Below are 20,787 nucleotides of genomic sequence, written 5' to 3' on the forward strand. Positions count from 1 at the left end.
CAAATATACAAACAATCCAGTTAAAGGATGAACAAAGGGGGTTGGGGTTTTGGCTCAGTGGTGGAGCACTCGCCTTGCGTGCATGTAAAAGTAAATAAAAATAAAGGTCCATCAACAACTAAAAAAAATATTTTCAAAAAGATGAACAAAAGATGTCCCCAAAAAAAGAGATCTAAATTGCAATAAGCATATGAAAAGATCCTTTATCATATTAGCAATCTGAAAAATATGAATTAAAACCACTAAAGTGGACCAAATTATACTAGGTGCACATATGAATATGCCACAAAGTATTCCAATAGTACATATAATGCATCAATTGAAAAATAAATAAATAGAAGGAAGACCAGGAGAGCACAGAGGAAGGGGATCAGGGGACGGAAAACAGGGAAGGGTGTAGTTTGGGGAATTGAAATGAGAAAAAACTATGTTCTATGCTTTTATGAATATGTCAAATGAACCCCACTGTTATGCATAACTATAATGAACTAAAAAATTTTTAAAAATTAAAAACCATAGAGAGATACCATTTCATATTCATTGGCTTAGCAAAAATTTAATTCTAACAATACCAAGTATTGGTGCGGTGGAAAAAAGTTGACAGTCTGGCTATGTCTAATTTAAAAAATGCATTTGACCTTAGGCCAGTAATTCTATTTCCTAGGAATATACCCTTGAGGAGTAGTTTTCAAACTTTTTTGATCACACATACATTTGTCATTGTTACCCAGTATACACATACTTATTTAAATAAAATGAAAAGTCACAAAACAATGCTTATTCTTACTATGTGTGACACATTCTGAGAGTTTCCATTCTGCTCTTACTCATTTCTTAAATGAGAGGGTGACTCACTCAATTGATTTTACAACCACTAATGGGTAAACAAACTCAATTCTAGAAACTTTTCCCCAGAAAATATTCTCATTTTTATTTTCTAATGCTTATGTGAGAGATTTTCATTATGGTACTCTGGTAAAAAAATTAAAACAATAAATTAAAAATAGGAGAAATATTCATACAATGAAATGTGATATAGTACAAATGAAAGAACTAGAAATATTAACATGCATAAGAGTCTAACTTAAGAGAAAGCAAAACAAGCAAGTTGCAAATGAATATGCATTTTATTATATCATCTTATGAACTTTTTAAACATACAAAATAATATCATATATTGCTTAGACATACATTTATGTGTAATGAATATATAAAGTATGAAGACATGCACGGGGGAAAGGGAAATGAGATGAAAGAAGAGTAAAGAAAATAAAGTGACATGGAAAAGCCAAATGAGCATGTATACAATAAAGTATTAAAAATGACCATCTTGGGGCTAGGGAGATAGCTCAGTTGGTAGAGTGCTTGCCTCACAAGCACAAGGCCCTGGGTTCAATCCCCAGCACTGCAAAAAAAAAAAAAAAAAAAACTGCCATCTTCAAAATTAAACTATCGCCAACAAGGATAGCAGTTTTTTCCAGACACAAGACTAATGTGGAACAGTTCTGCCTGCTGGTTACAGAGACTAATGCAGCCTGGCTAGACTGAAATTCATCCTCAAAGCTTACAGCACTCATCTTTTTAAATTGTTCTATTTAGTAATCAAGTACTTACACTGAGCATCTATTTTTAACCAAGTAATGAAATTCAGAACATGGACAAAAAAATGCAACAGGTAGTTGTGGGCGGATGAGATGTCACAGCAGATGCCCCAAACACAGCCATGTGCCAGTAAGGTTGAGTCACTGCAATATGCTGAAAAAAGATATGAAGGCTCAGCTGCCACAGGTTGCAATGAGCCCTTTCTGCTTTCTTCCCTGCTATAGTTGCCAGGCATCATTCCAGAATGCTGAACAGACACTTAGACATCTTCAAGATTACAAAAATCACTGAAAATGACAAAATATGGCATCCTACAAATAGCACATGCTTGTGATCAATTTAACACAGAGCAGAGAATTAATAAACGCTCAGTAAATTCATGGAATAATTCCCTAAAAATAATAATCTGGATCTTTCAGATCTCAGTACAATTTTACCTAAAAGAGTAAACCCAATACTGTAACATACTTTAATTGTAAAAACATCAACTTATTTGTCAGGGAATACCATTTTTAAGAATTATGTCTAACAGAATTTAAGTGACATACCCCACAACCTCTCTAGGGAAACCCTAACCCATCCATTCCCTCATTCGACCTCCTCTTACCTACATGCTACATGTGAAAGGTACCATGGCAGACCTTAAGGAGGCATAAAAATAAACAAGAATTCTGTCCTTAAAATACTGATGTCCTAGCAACAGATAGATACATAGACTTAAATAAGGTAGAAAGATTTAAATGCCATTAAAAGAAATAAGAATGAATTACTATTTTAAAAAATTTTGCTTTGATTGCGATTCCCCCCAACGAACCAGATCTGTACCAATACTTAGACTTCATCTCTTCAAGGGTAAGCAGCTACATAGAGTACCAAGACTGAGGATCACAAGTTCAAAGCCAGTCTCAGCAACTTAGCAAGGCCCTAAGCAACTCAGTGAGACCTGGTCTCTAAATAAAATACAAAAAGGACTGGGGATGTGGTTCAGAGGTTGAGTGCCCCTAGGTTCAATACCCGACATGTATGTATGTACGTATGTATATATGAATGAATAAATAAATAAAAATAAAAATCATTCTCCTAATTTGATACCTTCTATGTATAATGTATCCTGTTAAGAGAACAAACCTTTTGAGTAAATAGAAATTACAAACATTCAATCTAAGTCTCATAATCCTGAGATTACAGATCAAAAAGAAAGGGAGGGCTGGGGATAGTGCTCAGTGGCACAGCACCCGCCTCGCATGCCTGATGCTCTGGGTTCAACTCCCAGAACTGCAACAACAAAACAAGAAGGGAAATGCCGAAAGGGTTACATCAGGAAGAAACTATTATTTTCCCTAACTCTGTCACTGTTTTGTATGGAAATTTGAGGAATTCACACTTTGACGGATTGAAGAAAAAATTGTTAATAAGTTTCTAAAGAACTTTTGTGAATCTTTCAGACAAGTACTATATAAAAGCCATAATAGCCCACGCATCTACAGCCAACTGATTCCCAACAAATGTGACAAAACATACATACATTGAAGAAAGGACAGCCTCTTCAACAAATGGTTCTGGGAAAGCTGAATATCCACATGCAGAAGACTAAACCTTGATTCCTATCTCTCAGCCTGAACAAAAATCAACTCAAAATGGATCAAGAATATTAAGGTAAGTCCTGAAACTCTGAAACTCCTAGAGGAAAACACAGAGGAAACACTTCAACAAATGGATGCAGGCACTGATTTTCTGAATGGCACTCCAAAAGCACAGGAAACAGAAGCAAAAATCGACAATGAGATTATGCTAAACTAAAAGGCTTTTGCGCAGCAAAGGAAACAATCAATGGAGTGAAGAAACAACATACACAATGTGAGAAAATACTTGTCACCCATTCATATGAGAGATGGTAATATCCAAAATACTTCTATAAGGAACTCAAAAAAACTTAACAACTAAAACACAAGTGATCCAATTAAAATATGGACAAATGGTCTGAATAGACACTTACTGAAAGTACAATGGCCAATAAATATATGGAAAAAATACTCAGTATCATTAGCCATCAGGAAATGCAAATCAAAAGTACAATGCAATACCATCTCACCCAGTTAGAATGGCAAATGTCAAAAAAACAAAAATTTCAAATGCTTGAAAGGATGTGAAGAAAAAGGAACTCATACATCTTTGGTGGGAATGTAAATTAGTATAGCCATTATGGAAAACAGTATGGAGATTCTAAAAAAAAACTAAAAATAGAACTACCATATGATCCAGCTATCTAAAGGAAATACTCCTGGTTATATACCCAAAGGAAATGAAGTCAGCATACAAAAGAGATAACTGAGCCAGGAGAGTGGAACACACCTGTAATCCCTCTATTTGGGAGGCTGAGGCAGGAGGATCAAAAACTGAAGACCAGCCTGGGCAATTAGTAAGACCTTATCACAAAATAAAACAAATCAATAAAAAGGACTGAGGATTTAGCACCATGGTAGAACACCACTAGGTCAATTTCCAGTACTACAAAAAGAGAGAGAAAGCGAGAGAGAGCACAATACCTGCCTACCCGTGTTTATTGTGCCACTATTCACAGTTCACAATTCCTAAAATATGGAATCAGTCTAGGTGTCCATCAAGAGATGAATGGATGAAGAAAATATGACATATATATAAACATAATGTAGTATTATTTGTCCATAAAGAATAATACAATCCTTTTGTTTGCAGCAAAATGAATGGAACTGGAAAACATCATGCTAAGCACAACAAGCCAGACACAGAAAAACATGTTCTCTCTCATATTTGAAAACTGGGGGATGGGGGAGGCAAGGTTAACCTGAAAGTACAATATTGATTACCAGGGACTGGGAAGCATGAGAAAGTGCAGGAGTAGAAGGTGGATACAGATATGATCAATGTATGCTGTATGCATTATGGAAATATCACAATGAATCTCATTAATCTTCACAATATGTTAATAAAAATAGATATTTCTGCAATTCACAATAGCCAAGTTGTGGAACCAGCCCAGGTGCCTTTCAACAGTCAAATGGATGAGGAAAATGTGATATGTACACTACGGAGCTTTACTCAGCCAGAAACAAGAACAAAATTATGTCATTTGCTGGTACGTGGATGGAAACAGAGGACATCATGAGAAGAGAAATAACCAGCCTCAGAAGCTGGGGCACGGGGGAGGGAATGAAAAGGGATCCCATGAAAATAGAATGGAGACCAACAGAGTAGAGGGAGAGGTTTGAGAGGAAGCAAGTAGGGAAAGGCATGGGAAGTACTAGGGAATGAAACCTACCAAACATGCTATGTTCATGTAAAGATGTACCACAACAATTCTTTTTATGTATGTATGTGTACAGTTATAATGTGCTAATTTTAAAAATAATAATAATAATAATAATAATAATAATAATAGAAGAGAAATTGGTAGAGCAAAGCAAACAGATCAGGAGGAGGGAAGGAAAAAGGAAGATTCTAGAGAAAAAGACTGATACTGATCAAATTATGTTATATATGTACAAGTATGGCATAATGATTCCCACTACTATGTATAATTATAATGCACCAATAAAAAAACAGACATTTTAAAAAGACATCAACAATGCTCTGGATTAACAAGGCTTTTCACATCATTTTCTGCAGAGCAACTTTGCTAAAATAAGTAGAGATTTTTTTTTTAAACTAAAGAAAGAAAATTCCATAAATACTATAGTTTGAATGTTGAATGTTCCCCAAAGGTCCCTGTGTTAAAGGGTTTGGTCCCCAGAGTGACATTATTGGAGGGTGCTGTGGACCTTTAGGAGGAGGGGCCTTGTGAAAGCTCTGTTGAGTCCTTAGGTCATTGAGGGCATGTCCCCAAAGAAGATTAGGGGACCCCCCCCTCCAACCTCTTTCTTCTTTTGCTTCTGGGCCAAGAGGTAAGCAGTTAGCTCCAACACCTGCTTCCCCACAACTGCCATCCAGCACCCCACCAGAGACCTAAAGCAATGGGTCCACCTGGTCATAGACTGGAACCTCTAAAACTGGGAACCCAAATAAGCCTCACCTCTTCACAGGTCAATTATTTCAGGTATTTTATTATTGTGACAGGAAGTTAACACAATAGTAAATATCATTAAGTGGCATTTCAAATATTTTTCAGGCAGAGATAGTCCAGACAGGGCCAGGACTAGTGGATTCGTTTCAGAATTTTCATCAGATCCACCATTTGCACCCAAAAGGGAATCTGCAGAAAAGAAGCAACATGACTTAATGTTGATAAAACTAACTGGTCTCTCAGGACACGCATAAAAAGTAAGAAGTTCAAGTTTATATCATCTGACACAAAGCAGTCACCAGCCCACAACCCATCAGTTCCCTGCTAGGTCTTCAACACCTCTGAAAAAAAGGTTGTAACAAACTAAAGAAGAAAAACTTATTTCTATATCCTATCTGTAAACAGTCAGTAAACATCCCTGGTTCACAAGTTGTTTTTTTTAACATCATAGCTTTACTGAAATATAATTCACATATGATAACATTCACCTTAAAGCACACAATTCAGTTGTTTTTAGAATATTCACAGAATTGTGTAACCATCACCAACTATCTGATTTTAGAACATTTTTGTCACCCCCAAAAGAAACTCCATACCCATTAGCCGGTGCTTCTCATTCCCCCAGTCCCTGGCAACCACTAATTTACTTTCTGTTTTTATGGACTTGCCTATACTAGACATTCCATGTAAATGTAATCATATAACGTGTGAAATTTTATGACAAGTTTCTTTCACATTTGTTTATCCATTCATTACTTAATGGATATTTAGGCTGCTTTCATGGGAATTTCTGGTCTATCAAAACCTTAGTCATCTAATCTGATTGCTCATTTTATGGATAAAGAAAGTGAGATCCAGTCGGAAAATGGGAGCCACCTCTGACTACACATACTTAAGCTCTCAATCCACACCTGAAATGTCTTTGATTCTCCAAGCTTACCCCCTTCCTAGGGAAGAAGAAAATCCTTAATGTGTGTGATCTGAGCAGTAAAATGCAAGATAGGCTGGCTTCAGAAGAAGAGATGGAGTGGAAAGGAAGAGAAAATAAGTAGAATTGGGTATCATCTCCTTGAGCCAAAGGAACTTAAGAAATGACAAAACATCCAAAAACACACAAAAAAGAAAAGAGCACAAAGCAGAAACAAAAATTTCAAAAGGAAAATCCGAAAAAAAAAAAAAAAAAAAACTTCGAAGTATGGCAAAACCTGAAGAGTTACTCTGAAATGCACCACAGTTCATCTGAAAATCTTTATTCTCAGACCTAGAAATAACAATAACTGACTTAAAGATCCCAGAAAGATGAAATCAAAGCCAAAGCAACATAAGTGGTAAGAGATGAACACACAGCAAAGGAAGTATATCACTCTACTTTCTGCAGGCCAAAAATTATAGTACAGACTACTAGAAAATACTCTCCTGAGATCTGATCCCAGTGACTTCAGAGATAAAGTTCATCTAAAGGAAGTATGGTAATCTAGGAGGCTCGATCTGTATCTAGCTTGTCTATAATTATTTGGGAAATCCAGACTGAATGAATCCTACACATAATCTCCATTTACAATCCCCACATCTTTACCACTGTAGAAGCTGAGAAACCTGTGTGCCTGGTCTGTTGCTCAACTAAATGGCACAAAATTCTAAACAAGTAAAAGAAATTAGAAATTCAATTTCCAATCATTGACTATTCTAAGGATGAGAGTTTTTAAATATTCTAATGGGTATAGATAACTTTTAGATCTGAAGTAACAAAAACAAAAAATTAAAACTTTCTTCCTATCAACTCGTCCAGAGTTCTTTCTACGACATTATTTTTCCTCAACAAAGAATATATGCTTAACACCAGCAAAAAGACTAACAAATACTAAATGTTTAATAAGTATTTAATTAATGAAATTGAAGACAATGCCAAGTCTTTAAAAAAGCATCCTACTATTCCATGTATCTTCTTTGTCTTACTACTGAAGAATATAAGTCTATATCTTTGTATCATGTATTCAGCTTGGTCAAGATATAGTTAGATCTGTATAAGGTAAAAGGTAGAAGAGTCTAACAAAGACTGGGTATGGTGGCTGAGGCAGGAGGATCACAGGTTTGAAGTCAGCCTCAGCAACTTAGTGAGGCTATAAGCAACCTAGTGAGACCCTGTCTCAAAATAAAAAATAAAAAATGGCTGGGGAGGTGGCTCAGTGGTTAAGCGCCCATGGGTTTAATCTCTGGTACCAAATATAAATAAATAAATAAATAAATTTTAAAAGTCTAACAATGAAAACGAAAAGACAATCAAGAATACAACATTTCTGGGCTGGGGTTGTGGCTCAGTGGTAGAATGCTTGCCTAGCAAGTGTGAGGCACTGGGTTCGATTCTCAGCACCGCAAATAAACAAATAAATGTCCATTGACACCTAAAAAATATTTTAAAAAAGAATACAACATTTCTAGTAAGAAAAAAAAAATGACAGGCATATGTCAAAAGGCCAGAAAAGTCACTTGGTAGAGCTCCCAATGCAGAAGCTAGAACAACTGAACAACAAAATACTTATGATTGTATAGTTGCTTCTTGACTTACAAGAGGGTTGCATTCCCATCAAACCATAAACGGAAAATGCACTGAATACACCAAACCTAAGGAACACCACAGCTTAGCCACATTTTATACTGCAGCAGCCAGTGGTTCCCCTCTTGATTACATGGCCAGTGAACTGAGGCATGGGCCACCTATTGCTAGCCTAAGAAAAAGTCAAAGTTCAAAAATCATAGTACAGTTTCTATTGAATGTAAATGGCTTTTGTTCCATTAAAAAGTAAAAATACCCTAGGTTAAGTGATGGTAAGTAGGGACTGTCTGTACTTGAATTATAACCTATCCAATGAAATAAATATCTAAAAAAATTCCTACTGATAAAATTTAAAAACTGAATAAATAAATAATTGAGAGGGTGGTACAGTGAATGGTTCCTTATAGAATTCAAATTAATAAATGTGGAAAGAAGGAGGGAACTATAAAATCTTTCTTAGATAAGCACCAGAGTAATAACAGTTACAGGCAAGAAACATCACTGGATGCTGAAATAAATAGACAAAAATAAATGATGAGAAATAGGATACCTGCAGTCTCAAAGCACTGCTCCACCAGGTACTTACTAACTACAAAGGGAAAATCTGATAACTTCACTGTAGAAAAACACCTCATTGACACAATCTTAATCAAATGATCAAAGTTAACATGCCAGTAAAAAGACATAAACATCATGTATTCCCTGCTCTGATGCTTAAGATGGTCCAATATGTCTATATTCTTTTACGAGAAAAAAAATGTATTTCTCACTCTAATGAAAGGAAACATAAACATTAAGCAAACCACATGGAGGGACATTTTACAAAATATATAACCAGTGCTCTTTGAAAATGTCAATGTCAGCCAGGTGCAGTAGCACATGCCTATAATCCCAGCAGCTCAGGAGGCTGAGGCAGGAGGATTGCGAGTTCAAAGTCAGCCTCAGCAACAACAAGGTCTAAGCAACTCAGTGTTACAAAATAGGTCTGGGAATGTGGCTCAGTGGTTGAGTGCCTCTGAGTCTAATCCCTGGTACGCAAAAAAAAAAAAAAAAGTCAATGTCACCAAAAACAAAGAAAGGATCACAGGTTGGAGGGGCTAAAGACACTTGACAACCACATGCATTTTGTATTCTGAAATGGATCCTTAAACCAAAAAAAGACGTGAAAGGGATAATCCGCAAAACTCAAATAAGAGTTGTAGAATAACTAATAATATTGAAACTGCTAATTTCCTATAGTATCCTTCTAACTTTTTCTTTAAGTCTAACTTTATTACAAAATAAACATGTGTTTCCTTTTTATACATTTCTAGGTGTGAGATCTTGCTATTTTAACACCACAATAAGGAACAACTCGTTTTGGTTTGCTATTATAAGTTTTGTATTAAGAGAGGTTATAAAATTATGTCAGATGCCAAATCTCAAAATCCAATTCTTATCATTTATGCTGAATTGCAGTAAACAAGGAAGCAAGCCAATGAATGAAAAACACACTTGCTAAAAGCCACATGGCACTTTTAACAAAGAGATAAGCCAGAAAAAAGACACGAACATTCTGGTCATACAATGGCCCACAACACAAATAAAAATACACGAAACATAAAAAGTCAAGAACCAAACAAAACCAATTCATCAGGCTGGAAATGTGGCTTGGTGTCATAGTGCTGATCTAGCATGCAGGAGGTCCAGGGTTCAATCCCCAGTACCGCAAAATAAAATTAAAATATTAAAAAAAAAAAAAAAACTGAATCAGGACATGATGAGATCATGACTTCTGTGGTATTCAATTTTTATGACTCTGGTAAGAAATGTTTATTATTAGGTAAAGGTTGAATTGGTTCTGGTACATACCCAGATTTCAAGTCTGTTATCCTCAAACAATTTGTAGCATCCAGTCCCACTTTTCCATTCCGGACTACGCTAGAAATGAATGGGGAGAGCATTGGAGAAATTCGGTTCAAGGCCACTTCTGGGGACATTTTAACTTGACTTGTAAGTTACCACTGAAAGCAAAAGAAAAGAACGATGATCAGAGTCAACAAAAAATTAGATGCAACAAAGCTTCATAAAAGTTGGCACAGCCCTCAGAATTTTCCCTTGCATAAATAAATACTTTGTTTCCTCCTCTAAGCAATCTCTTGAAATGACCCTCTGAAAGAAATCATTTCCCTGCTGCTCAGTCACTCAGGATATAGACTGCACCACAGCTTTTCAGAAACAGAACCCTTGAAGTACAATTGTCTCCTCCTTTCTGAAGATGATTCCTGTTATAATCAATTTAAAGTTGTTCCACTCTAGCCAGGCACAGTGATCTGTACCTGTAATACTCAGGAGTTTGAGGCCACCCTGGGCAACACAGATCCTATCTCAAAACAACTTGTCTCCCTCTATCTTTTTGCTGCCTCTCCCACTTCAGTTGAGACCAATAAGTATTCACTAACAATTACCTCCCAACATAAAAAAAAAAAAAATGCCCCACTTGGTTAGGAAGCCCTCCTTTGGGGTCCCCACAAGGAATAAACACTTGATTCATAATATTTTAAGCTCTAAAACAAGCACAACCAGCTGGTAATTGTTACTTATTAAAAATTACTTACTACTGATATACCTTCCTCCACAGTATATTCTAAGCCCCTGCTGACGTGAGCTTGCTCCTAGTGGGACTTGAATCTCTAGTGTTTTAATGAAAGTATTTGGCATATGCTAAGCATTCAGTAACATTTTTCAAATGAATAAAGGGAAAGCACACATACACAAGGCCCTGGGTTCAATCCTCAGCATGAACGAAAAAAAAAAAACAAAAAAAAAAAACCACGCACCTGTCCAGATACTAAGCAACAAAGACTAATACAAATCTTTCAGTCTTTGACTATAAGACACTAAAAAGTCCTTATACTTGAAAATAAAAAGCAAAAGCAATAAATCATATCTAAATTACTTGGAAACTCATGGGGCTAAAGAGGGAGTACATAAATTCCTCTTAACAGAATTCTAAATGAAAGTCTCTACTTTCAGAGGTGAATAAGTTAATTCAAATGATCATTTTCTTCCTCAACATCAAAGAATAATCCCACATCAAAAACAAATAAGTTTCCATCCAGTTACAAATACAAGTAACTGATGTTCTCGTTCTAATTTTCATATATTACAACACATGAGAACATACAAATACTGAAAAAATTAAAACAAATACTATTTTAGTATTTTCATTTCAGACAGCAATAAAGGGAAGGGCTGCAGAATTCTCTGCAAAAAATAAGAATGTTTTGACACTCAATAGTGATGAAACTCAGAAGTACCTCTGAGGTGGCAAAAGCTTTATACTATAAGCTTTAGTCCCCAAATGATCTTTTCTGCCCATATAAAAGAAGCTCCTCTTCTAACCCTTTAGCAGATGACCTCCCCCACCACTGTCATCACAAGAAAAAAAAAATTATGCACTATACTATCAATCATAGAAATCACCTTTCCTTTATAACATTTTATCACTTATAAATATGAGTTTTCACATTACTGCAGGTGCTCTTCACAACCTGGGTAATAAGGCAGGTATTTTAATTCCCATTTTGCAGATGATATGGATAACTACCAGGGGGTTGAACAGTAATATTAATCCATATAATCATTTTGAAGACTTTTTTCCTATTCTGCAACATTTCTACCTTTATTTCTATCCACAGATGTCAATTTCCTGTATGGATGCTTATCTAGATCATAAGCAAAACACAAAAATACTCATCTCAGAAAAAAAAGCATAAGGATCTCACAGACATTATTCTTCCATGTTCTTTCCCACAGTACCCATTATTATTTTACCTCTCATTTCTATATAAAAGGGAAACGGAATCAACAAATTCTCAATGTCTACTCACTATCAGACTATATTACTCACCTCCCTCTAGAATGTCATTCACTTCCCTCTACAACTCTGTTCTCTGGTGAATATTGTCCCCATTTTACAGACATGAAAACTGAAGTTCCACAAGACAAAATACATATTCAAAGTCACAAACAATGCAAACAGATGAGAATTCAAATCTAAATGCAATTTTTGAGAATTCTCAAAGTTCACTATTCCTGTTTCCTATCAAGTAACAAATTAAATTTAAAAGATCGCAAGGTGATTTTTTTTCACGATTTTTTTGACATCAGGACTCAGAATTTAAAATGAACAATTTGTCTCTTTAAAACCAGAGACAAACTAGACTACTATAGACCTACTGCTGAATCTGGCCTGAATGATTCACTAGTTAAAAGCTAAGCCATCCCAACAGTGACCACAACCCATTACAATTCAGCAAGTATCATGACTTTAGGATGACACTTGAGGGAATGAATTTGTATTTATTTCTGGAACAGTCACAATACTATTTTTTTGATAGGGCAAGATTCCACGCAGGTTTAACATCCGTTTCAATCATGAGGAGGTGTGACTTATCTAAGAAAGAGGGAAAAAGTACTGATTCCAAAATCAGGTCACTGAATAATAGCCAAAGATAGTGGTCCTTTGGTGCAGTGCGCAGGGACATGGGTTGGGGGCACCTCCCGCATATAAGACGTTGAGACAACGGCAATACTGTAAGAAATCCCAGATAGGCAGAAATTTGGGGTAACCAGCCTCTCTTGTATGCTAGTTCTCTAATTTGTATTTCCTGATTTTGACGTACTGCATAAGGAAAATGCAAAAATACATTTTTACAAAGATCTGTCGCCCCAAAACAAGGTCACATCAGGTCTTCTGGTAGGCTGCCTGGGGAATATAAAGACGTCTAAAGCACTGTCCAGGCTCTTGCAATTAGGATAAGATGACAAACACGGAAACACGTGTCCGGTTGACGTCATGGAACGGAAAGGGGTGGCCACCTGCTGCGTCACGTCAACGTCATATAGCGCACGAGGGAAGTCACACTGGGGAAGCAATTTCTCCAAGGGGCAACAACAGGAAAAACAAATCGTTTCAGACTCAAAGAATGACTACCCAACTCCAGAGAACACCTAAAAGGGAACACTCTCCCTTCTCCCAAATTGTATGATCCCCTCATCAAGCGAAAAGAAAGCGGGATTACCCTGCGGGCTTAATCAGGGACCAAGGGGTGGGCCAGAAAGGGAGAAAGAGAAATCTGAGGTTTGGGGGACTCGTTCTTGAGTGGACAAGCGTGATGGGGGTGATCAGGGCATCTTTGGAACGGGGGGACCTTCTCTAGAGGAAGAGGAGGCGAGCCCTCTGGCCATATTCAAACCATGGTTCTCTGCGCCACCTGTGCGACTCGGGATCCAACCTCCCCGCACCAGCCCCAGTCCTGGTACCTGGAACTTAGTCCGATCGGTAACCGGCGACTACGTGGGGTACAGGTTACCCGAGCGCGCCCCCGACCGACGCACCGACCTGCGCGCGCACCGCGGGCCGGATGCGTGCGCGCGCCCGGACGTCCCGCCCCGCCCCCTCCGGGAGCCTGGCGGCGTGCGCGCCCCCGAGTCGCTCCCCGCCGGGCTCTCGGAAAGGCGTCCCCGCCGTGCCTGAAAGCTCCCGGTCAGCTCCTGCCTCGCGCGTGGCGAGGAGCGCGGGCACTCGTAGTATCAGGAGGGCTGTGTGACGTGAGGCGGTGCGGGAGACAATTCCTGGAAGAACGGGGGCCGTTGTCTGGCGGGGTTGTTCGGGCATTCGGGTGGGCGACCCGCGTAAGCGTGTGAAAGGCCCGCGTCGTTAGGAGGGTAGGAGCGGCGTCTCTGGTTACAGGGTCGGGCAAAGGGCAAAGGTCAGCGTCCAGGTTGGACGGCACCACCTCTCAGCCATGGCGGCGTCCGGGGAGCCCAGGAGGCAGTGGCGGGAGGAGGTGGCGGCGGTGGTAGTGGTGGGCTCCTGCATGACCGACCTGGTCAGGTTAGTCGGGCGCCCGGGAGGCTCGCGGAATGGGGCGGACGGTGCTCAGTGCCTGGCCCTGGGACTTTGGGGACCCACAGGGTCGCCCTGGGTGTGAACTACAGGTTTCCGCAGCCCGCAGCCTGCCTTCCTGATACGGAGAAGGCAGAATTCGAGTTTGTAAAGGTAAATAGCAGGTGAGGGTCGTAGAGGGCAGGGTTCAGTGAAAGCTCTAGTATAACCAGATCGCCTCCAAAGTCCACTGGCCAGGCTGCTACGCCTTCCCCTTGACCTGCCAGGCGACTTGACCACGTCGTTTTACCTCCTTGAATAGGCCTACCTCACAGGGTTGTTGTGAGCACTGAAAGAAGTGTTTTGTCAGCCGAAACACTGTCTGAATTGGGTATTAATCGCTGAGATTGTTGTGTAAAATAATGAGTTAAGCAGGGGTCAAAAAGACAGTCACTCACCTTTCGCTGTATTGATTGTTGGCATTCCTGCAGCATTTTACATTTACAGTTTACTTTTCAGTATTGTAATCACGGGTTACCTTATGGCAACCAGAGTGTGAGTCAAAACAAAAATCCATAAACACAATATTTACAACCACTAAAAATAATCAAACAGGGACAGAAAATGTGCCAAATAAAAATAGATGAGTTAGGTCCATTACTTTGGAGAAGAGAACCTTCTGATTTATCTTCTTTTTTAATGACAGTGGATTTTCTAATTACAAACAATTGTATGAAAAAAAAATTCCAAGAAAATCCTACCTCTCGGATTGTTTCAGTTTAATATACGAGTGAACAGGTTTTTTTATTATAGGTTTATATCATTAAAAAAACTATTAGGCATACTACAGTAAGACCTCATCTGTCCCTAAATCTTGTTTTGCCATAGGATAACTCAGAATCTAGAAATAGTCACCAAATCCATGCACTAAACCACCTGTATTTACCTCAGAAAATAGATCCAGGGTCTTCACATGACTAATCTAATCTTAACTTCCTTAAAATGTCTTTAAACTATGTTATCAAATTTCCAAACAGATTCGAAAGATGGAGTGCAAAAGGAAGAGAGACTGCTAGGGGCAGGCATAGTGATTGACAAAAACCTGCAAATAAGCAGAAGAGTGTAACAACGGTAAAAGAATTTTAAATACCAGCAGCCTTTATTTTTTAACAAATATTTGAGCTGCTACCTTGTCAAAATAGATGTGACAGAGAGCATAAAATTCAATCTAGTTGTTCACTAGATTGGTGAAGAAGCCTACACATCTTTTTCTAGACTTAGAGTCAGCAAATCTTCCTATAAAGGGCCAGATAGAAAATGTTTTAGGATTGGAGGTCATATATGCACTAGGTCACATTTTTTAAATAATCCTTTAAAAATATAAAAAATCATCCCTACCTCCTAAGCCTTACAAAACATCCCACATTCCATAGTTTGCCTCTAGAACATCACCGTCTTACAACCCAGTATAGTAATTGATATTACTAGCGATGACTCTTTGAGAAAAGATAATATGGTACTCATTAAAATTTATATGTAACTAGGGCATGTGTTTCATTTTAGAAATAGTTTTGTCAAAAACAGAGTTTAGGGGCTGGGGGTGTCCTCAGTGCACAAGGTCCTGGGCTTAATCCTCAGCACAAAATAAAAGAGGCATGAAGGAAGGAAAGCAAGAAGAAAGAAGGAAACATATAGATTTAATTACTTAAAAGAATAAGTCTTCAGACATGTACAATAATTAATTATTTGGGAAATCCATCTAGCTAAATTTTTACCTTACTTTCATTCAGGAAGTGACAATAAGAAAGCTATACAATTTTCTTATGCACTCTGCCTAAATAAAAATATCACAATTAAAATTCAAATGCACTTCTTGTTAGCAAACTGAGTCTTTTCTATGAAGCTTAACCATTAAAGATAACTAGTACTCTCTAAAATGATGAACTTTAGGGTTGGTGATGGAAAGTGATATCAAAGGCCCATTTTATCTGTAAGGATTTTAAAATCTTATTTCAGAAGTAGAAAAATGTAGAGATGATTTATCCCAGACCTTGAGTTTATAGATGAGTAAACCAAGACCCAGAGAAGTAAGAAATTCCTGGATAATGTTTCTAATTTCCCTTGCCATTTTCTTTGCTTTATAAAATATTCAGATTTATTCTTTTCACATAAATCACAAGTTTAAATTTTATTCCCCAGTAAACTCTCTTACTTTCCACATCTTGTCTACAAACTTCTAATAATCATTGATGACTTATGGCTTTGAAGATTTTATAGAATTTCTGAATATAGAATTTTTTTTTTTTTTTTTTTTAGTACCAGGCATTGAACCCAGTGGCACTTAACCACTGAGCCACATCCCTAGCCCTTTTCATTTTTTATTTTGAAGCAGTTTTACTAAGTCATTTAGGACCTTGCTAAGTTGCTGAGGCTGGTCTGGAACTGCTATCCTCCTGCCTCAGCCTTCTAGTCACTGAAATTATAGTCATGCACCACCATTCCCAGCCTGAATGTAGGATTTTTATGAAAATCCTGCATCTGTGATAAACCTGGGTCCAACTTTGCTAGTTACTGTGCATGTCATTATTGTATTAGAAACAAATCACAAATTTAGTCTTGACACAGATTAGTTACAGACTTCTGATGTTCGAAGTTTCACTGGGCTAAAATCAAGGTGTCAGTAGGGCTGTGCTCTTTTCTGGATGCTCTAGCAGTGGTCGTTTGCTTCCCTTTCCAGTTTCTAGAGGCTACCTGTGTTCTTCAGTTAGTCGTAGCCCCTTTGTCTTTAAGAACAACAAGGGTTGGTCTGGTGCTTCTCATGTGGCATCACTCTGACTCTTCACCATTCTGCCATTATAGGAACCCTGGGGTTATAATGGGAGCAATCAAATAACTCAGGCTAATTAGTTTCTGAGCAAATTTAATTCCCCCTTGCTATTTAATAACATACTCACAAGTTCTAGGGATTGGGATGTGGACTTCTTTTGGGAAACCTTTGGATCTGATCAGTCCAGCTTCACATTTTGCAGATGAGGTAACTAAGAAAGCTTAAACAGCCCACCCCAAATCATACAACCAGTTAGTGGCATAATGAAGGCTGAAACCCAACCCTTATCTTTCCATTCTGTCATTCTACCACTAATTCTGACTAGTAATACTGCCCTTTCATCTGCAATTCATTTGAAAGCTTTTTGTCTGTGCATTCACTAAGTGTTTCCCTTATAATCTGATAAGGAATAACAAGGATTTATAATTCTTGGGTCTAAAGATAATATCTTCATTATTCTTCCTTATTTTCTTCCAAAGTTTAATTGTAACCAACCTGGACACCATGCCTTTACTGTAGAATCACTTCAGAAGTAAAACTACATCAAGAGCTAAGCTGTCTGGATAGTGTCCAAGTCCAACTTTCTTTATATATTACATTACTGTGTTCCAGACACTGCTAATTCAATCAATGAGCAACTTTTTTTTTTCATTTCTAACTTCACTCTGCTATGAATAGTAAGCTCTACGTAGTAATAATTTTAAAAAATCATTAGCTCACCCAACATAGCAAACAATGGGCATTAATACCCATCTAAATTTATCACTATTTTCTTCCTTTTTGAACATTTATCTCTAAAAGTTTCATGTTGCAAACATAAATCAAGCCTGTTCTTATAGAAAATAAAGACAAAAGTTGCTCCAAAGACAAATTTCCATGAAAACCCAATAACATAAGATACATTTTTAGAAATTAGTTTCATAGATTGATTAATCATACTTTCATTAATAGACCTTAATTGTTATGACATGCATCACCCTATTTTTTATTATTTATCGAACTCTTTTTTATTACATTTACACTATGTATCAGGTACTTCTCTAGATGAAAAGGAAACAGAGTCAAAAATCTCTATCTCATGGAGCTTATATCCTAGAGGAGAAACAGATGGTATCAGTAAAAATAAGGAAAATAAGTGATATATTTAATAGATACCACGGAGAAAAATAAAACATGCAAGGAGAATGGAAGTACTTAGTGTAGATCAATGGCCACAGCAAACCTCACTGAGAAGATGATTTTAAATAAAGATGTAAAGGAGGAAAAGAAGCAGTCCATAAATATACTTGTGGAAAGAACACTCCCAATTGGGGATAGCATATGCAAAGGCCCTGTTCAGTGAACAGTAAGGAGGCTAACATTGAGGAAGAAGGGGTAGGGAGGGCAGTCAGTGACTAATGGACTCTGGATGAGATGAAATGTCATGGAGGATTTGAGCAGAGGAGTGACATTATCTTAGATTGTAATAGGATCACTATGTTAGTAAAAAAGCAAAGGAAGACAAGTGCAGAAGCAGGGAGACAGGTTCAGGATGGATCCCAACAAGCCAGGTAAGAAATGGTGATAGCTCAAAAGCTCTTCTGTGGGGAGAAATGAGCATCTTTTCATTATATTTTGAAGGTAAAACTGATATGATTTGTGGAGGAGTGAGAGGTCAAGGATTACTCCTGAGTTCTACAGCCTCTGCAACTGGGAGGGGCTGAGATGTAGAAGATTGTGAGCAGAGTTGGGTAGGGAGAGGACTGTGTCAGGAACTCAGAGTGGACATGTGAGGGTTGAAGTACCTATTAGAGATCAAGAAAGCAGATATGTGAGATTGGAGTTCAAGGGAGAGGACTGACCTGGAGTTATAAATTTGAGAGCTATCAGTGTGTAGATAGTATTTAAAGCTAGGAAGCAGGATGAGATCACTGAGGGTCTGAACTCCTGGGGTACTTCAACATTTACAGGATGCATTTTTCATGTAATTTATTTCCTGCCTTTCAGTATCTCTGTACCCCTAAAACTTGTGTGAGACAACCTTAATATGAACACATTTCCATTGCAATAGGCTATGATGTCAACTAATACCCTCATGTTATTCTTTAACATGCTGTCAATTAAAAGTGATGGCTTAAACAATAAGGCTCATGTTCACCCAAGCATCTAAATTTAATCCTTGGCAAATCAGGAAATTACTGCTTAATTCTCAAAAGATTTGTTAGTGAAATTAGTGAATTTAGAAACTTTTACATACAAAGCAGACAAAACATTGGCCTTAGATCCTTTTTTAAAAAAATCAAAATTTGATTCCTTACCTAGAAAAGGTTATATGTGTTTACCATAGTCCTCTCTAACCTGGGTCCCACCAGAAGCCTCTTTCAATCAGAAAAATGTGTTTTACAGTCACATTTTTAGGAAAGTAAAATCCAAAGAAATGCTAGTCCAAAATTATCATACCTTCCCAATATTAGAGAAATATATCATCATCATCTCATTATTTCTGTTCCTTAAATTGATTGTGAAAATAGCTCATCAGTTACCATTTTAATAGTATTTTGTTAAACATGTTTCTGTCACTTGTATTGCCAAATGTCAAAGTCATCCATGAGATTATGGTAATTTGGATCTCTTTAATGAAAATAGATGTTAAACAAGTATTACATATGAGAAAGAAAGGGCACCTACAGGGTATTGCTGCTAAGCAGTCTAGCAATCCATCCCTTTGCCAGCTTCTTGTGCCCTGACTCTTCGTTTCTATTCTAGGGAAAACAAGGTTTTCATCTGTGATGAATTTTGCCCTAGTGTTTTGATGCCTTGTGTGTAATATTGAAATATGGGAATGTGCTAGGTTCTAGGGATGCTGCAATTAGTAAAATGATCTAGAGGAACTTGGAGCCCAAGGAGGATGGCAGATACAAAAAAACTATCATTGTAGTCTGATGTAATAGGTACCTACAGGCTCTGTGGAAGCACAAGGAAACTTCTTGAAGGAGATGAATGCCAGAGGTGGAGTGAGGATCCCAGAAGGACCTTAGACAGTTTCAGTGTCTTCCTTCCCTAGTTATCATACTAAATCAAAATTTGCCTTGTTGAATATAAATTCAGTAACATTTTGGTATTTGCTATGTAGTGATTAATTAGTGGTTTACTATAAGATCTTCAAGGTCAAGATTTCTTTGAATTGTATAAGGTTGTATGACAGTTGATTGAAGGTACTTTGAAATCTTGAAGTCTTCATACAAGCATTTAAAAGATTTCTATCTGTCTTGCTTTATTTTCTTAACGATTTTTATGACTAACTTGACTTAAAATGTTTCTTGTATAGCTGCAAAAGGCAATTATAAATTATCTTTGTATGCATATGGTTGACTTGTTTTCCAAATAAAATTTGAAGGGTTTGTTTGTTTTTGTTTTAGATTTGGGTTTTCTGTTTTGGGGTGTTATGTTTTAGTTTGGTTTTTAGTTTGTTTCCCAAATGCATCACGTATATTGGCATTTTTCCTTGTGGTCAAAAAAATTTTTTCCAGTGCAATTCTTCTACAATATTGCACAAATTACCTTGTGCAAATACCCTTTACAAAAAAAAAAAAAAAAACAGAAAAAATTTTGAGGCAGGATTTAGCTATGTTGCCTGAAGTGATCCTTCCACCCCCACTCTCAGGTAACTGGGACTGCAGGCTTGAGCCACCATGCCTAGCTACTAATTATATTTTACATTTGCATTTTTACCACTGGTTTGAAAAGTTACAGTCCATACACTGTGATAACAATATTGGTTTTTTGTTTTTTTTTTTTTTTCATTAAGAGATTTCATTTTAAAATGAGAAATACAGATCTACCCTGAGCTTTGGGGAACACATTCAAATCATAGCACAATGGCTGCATAATAATAGAAGCTGTGTGGGGACTCT

At 37.4% G+C, this 20,787-nt stretch overlaps 2 protein-coding genes across 7 annotated transcripts in view; one reads left to right on the plus strand and one right to left on the minus strand.

Moving 5' to 3' along the window:
• The window catches only part of Babam2 (BRISC and BRCA1 A complex member 2), a 404,865-nt gene extending 391,239 nt beyond the window's left edge, over positions 1 to 13,626 (minus strand). For both annotated transcript variants that reach the window (XM_047523282.1, XM_047523280.1), the window contains exons 1-2: positions 13,503 to 13,626; positions 10,047 to 10,198 (exon numbers count right to left, since the gene is read on the minus strand). In XM_047523282.1, the coding sequence (XP_047379238.1) occupies positions 10,047 to 10,174 (128 nt within the window). In that variant the 5' untranslated portion in view covers positions 10,175 to 10,198; positions 13,503 to 13,626. The remainder of the gene's footprint in view (positions 1 to 10,046; positions 10,199 to 13,502) is intronic.
• A 298-nt stretch (positions 13,627 to 13,924) lies between these two features.
• Rbks (ribokinase) overlaps positions 13,925 to 20,787 on the plus strand; it is an 87,433-nt gene continuing 80,570 nt past the window's right edge. For all 5 annotated transcript variants that reach the window (XR_007104607.1, XM_047522119.1, XM_047522116.1 and 2 more), the window contains exon 1: positions 13,925 to 14,076. Coding sequence is in view for 4 of the 5 variants with exons in the window: in XM_047522119.1 (XP_047378075.1) it covers positions 13,988 to 14,076 (89 nt within the window). In the remaining variant the exon portion in view is untranslated. The remainder of the gene's footprint in view (positions 14,077 to 20,787) is intronic.

Source organism: Sciurus carolinensis, chromosome 13 (genome assembly GCF_902686445.1).
Source record: "Sciurus carolinensis chromosome 13, mSciCar1.2, whole genome shotgun sequence".
NCBI classification, from domain to species: domain Eukaryota; kingdom Metazoa; phylum Chordata; class Mammalia; order Rodentia; family Sciuridae; genus Sciurus; species Sciurus carolinensis.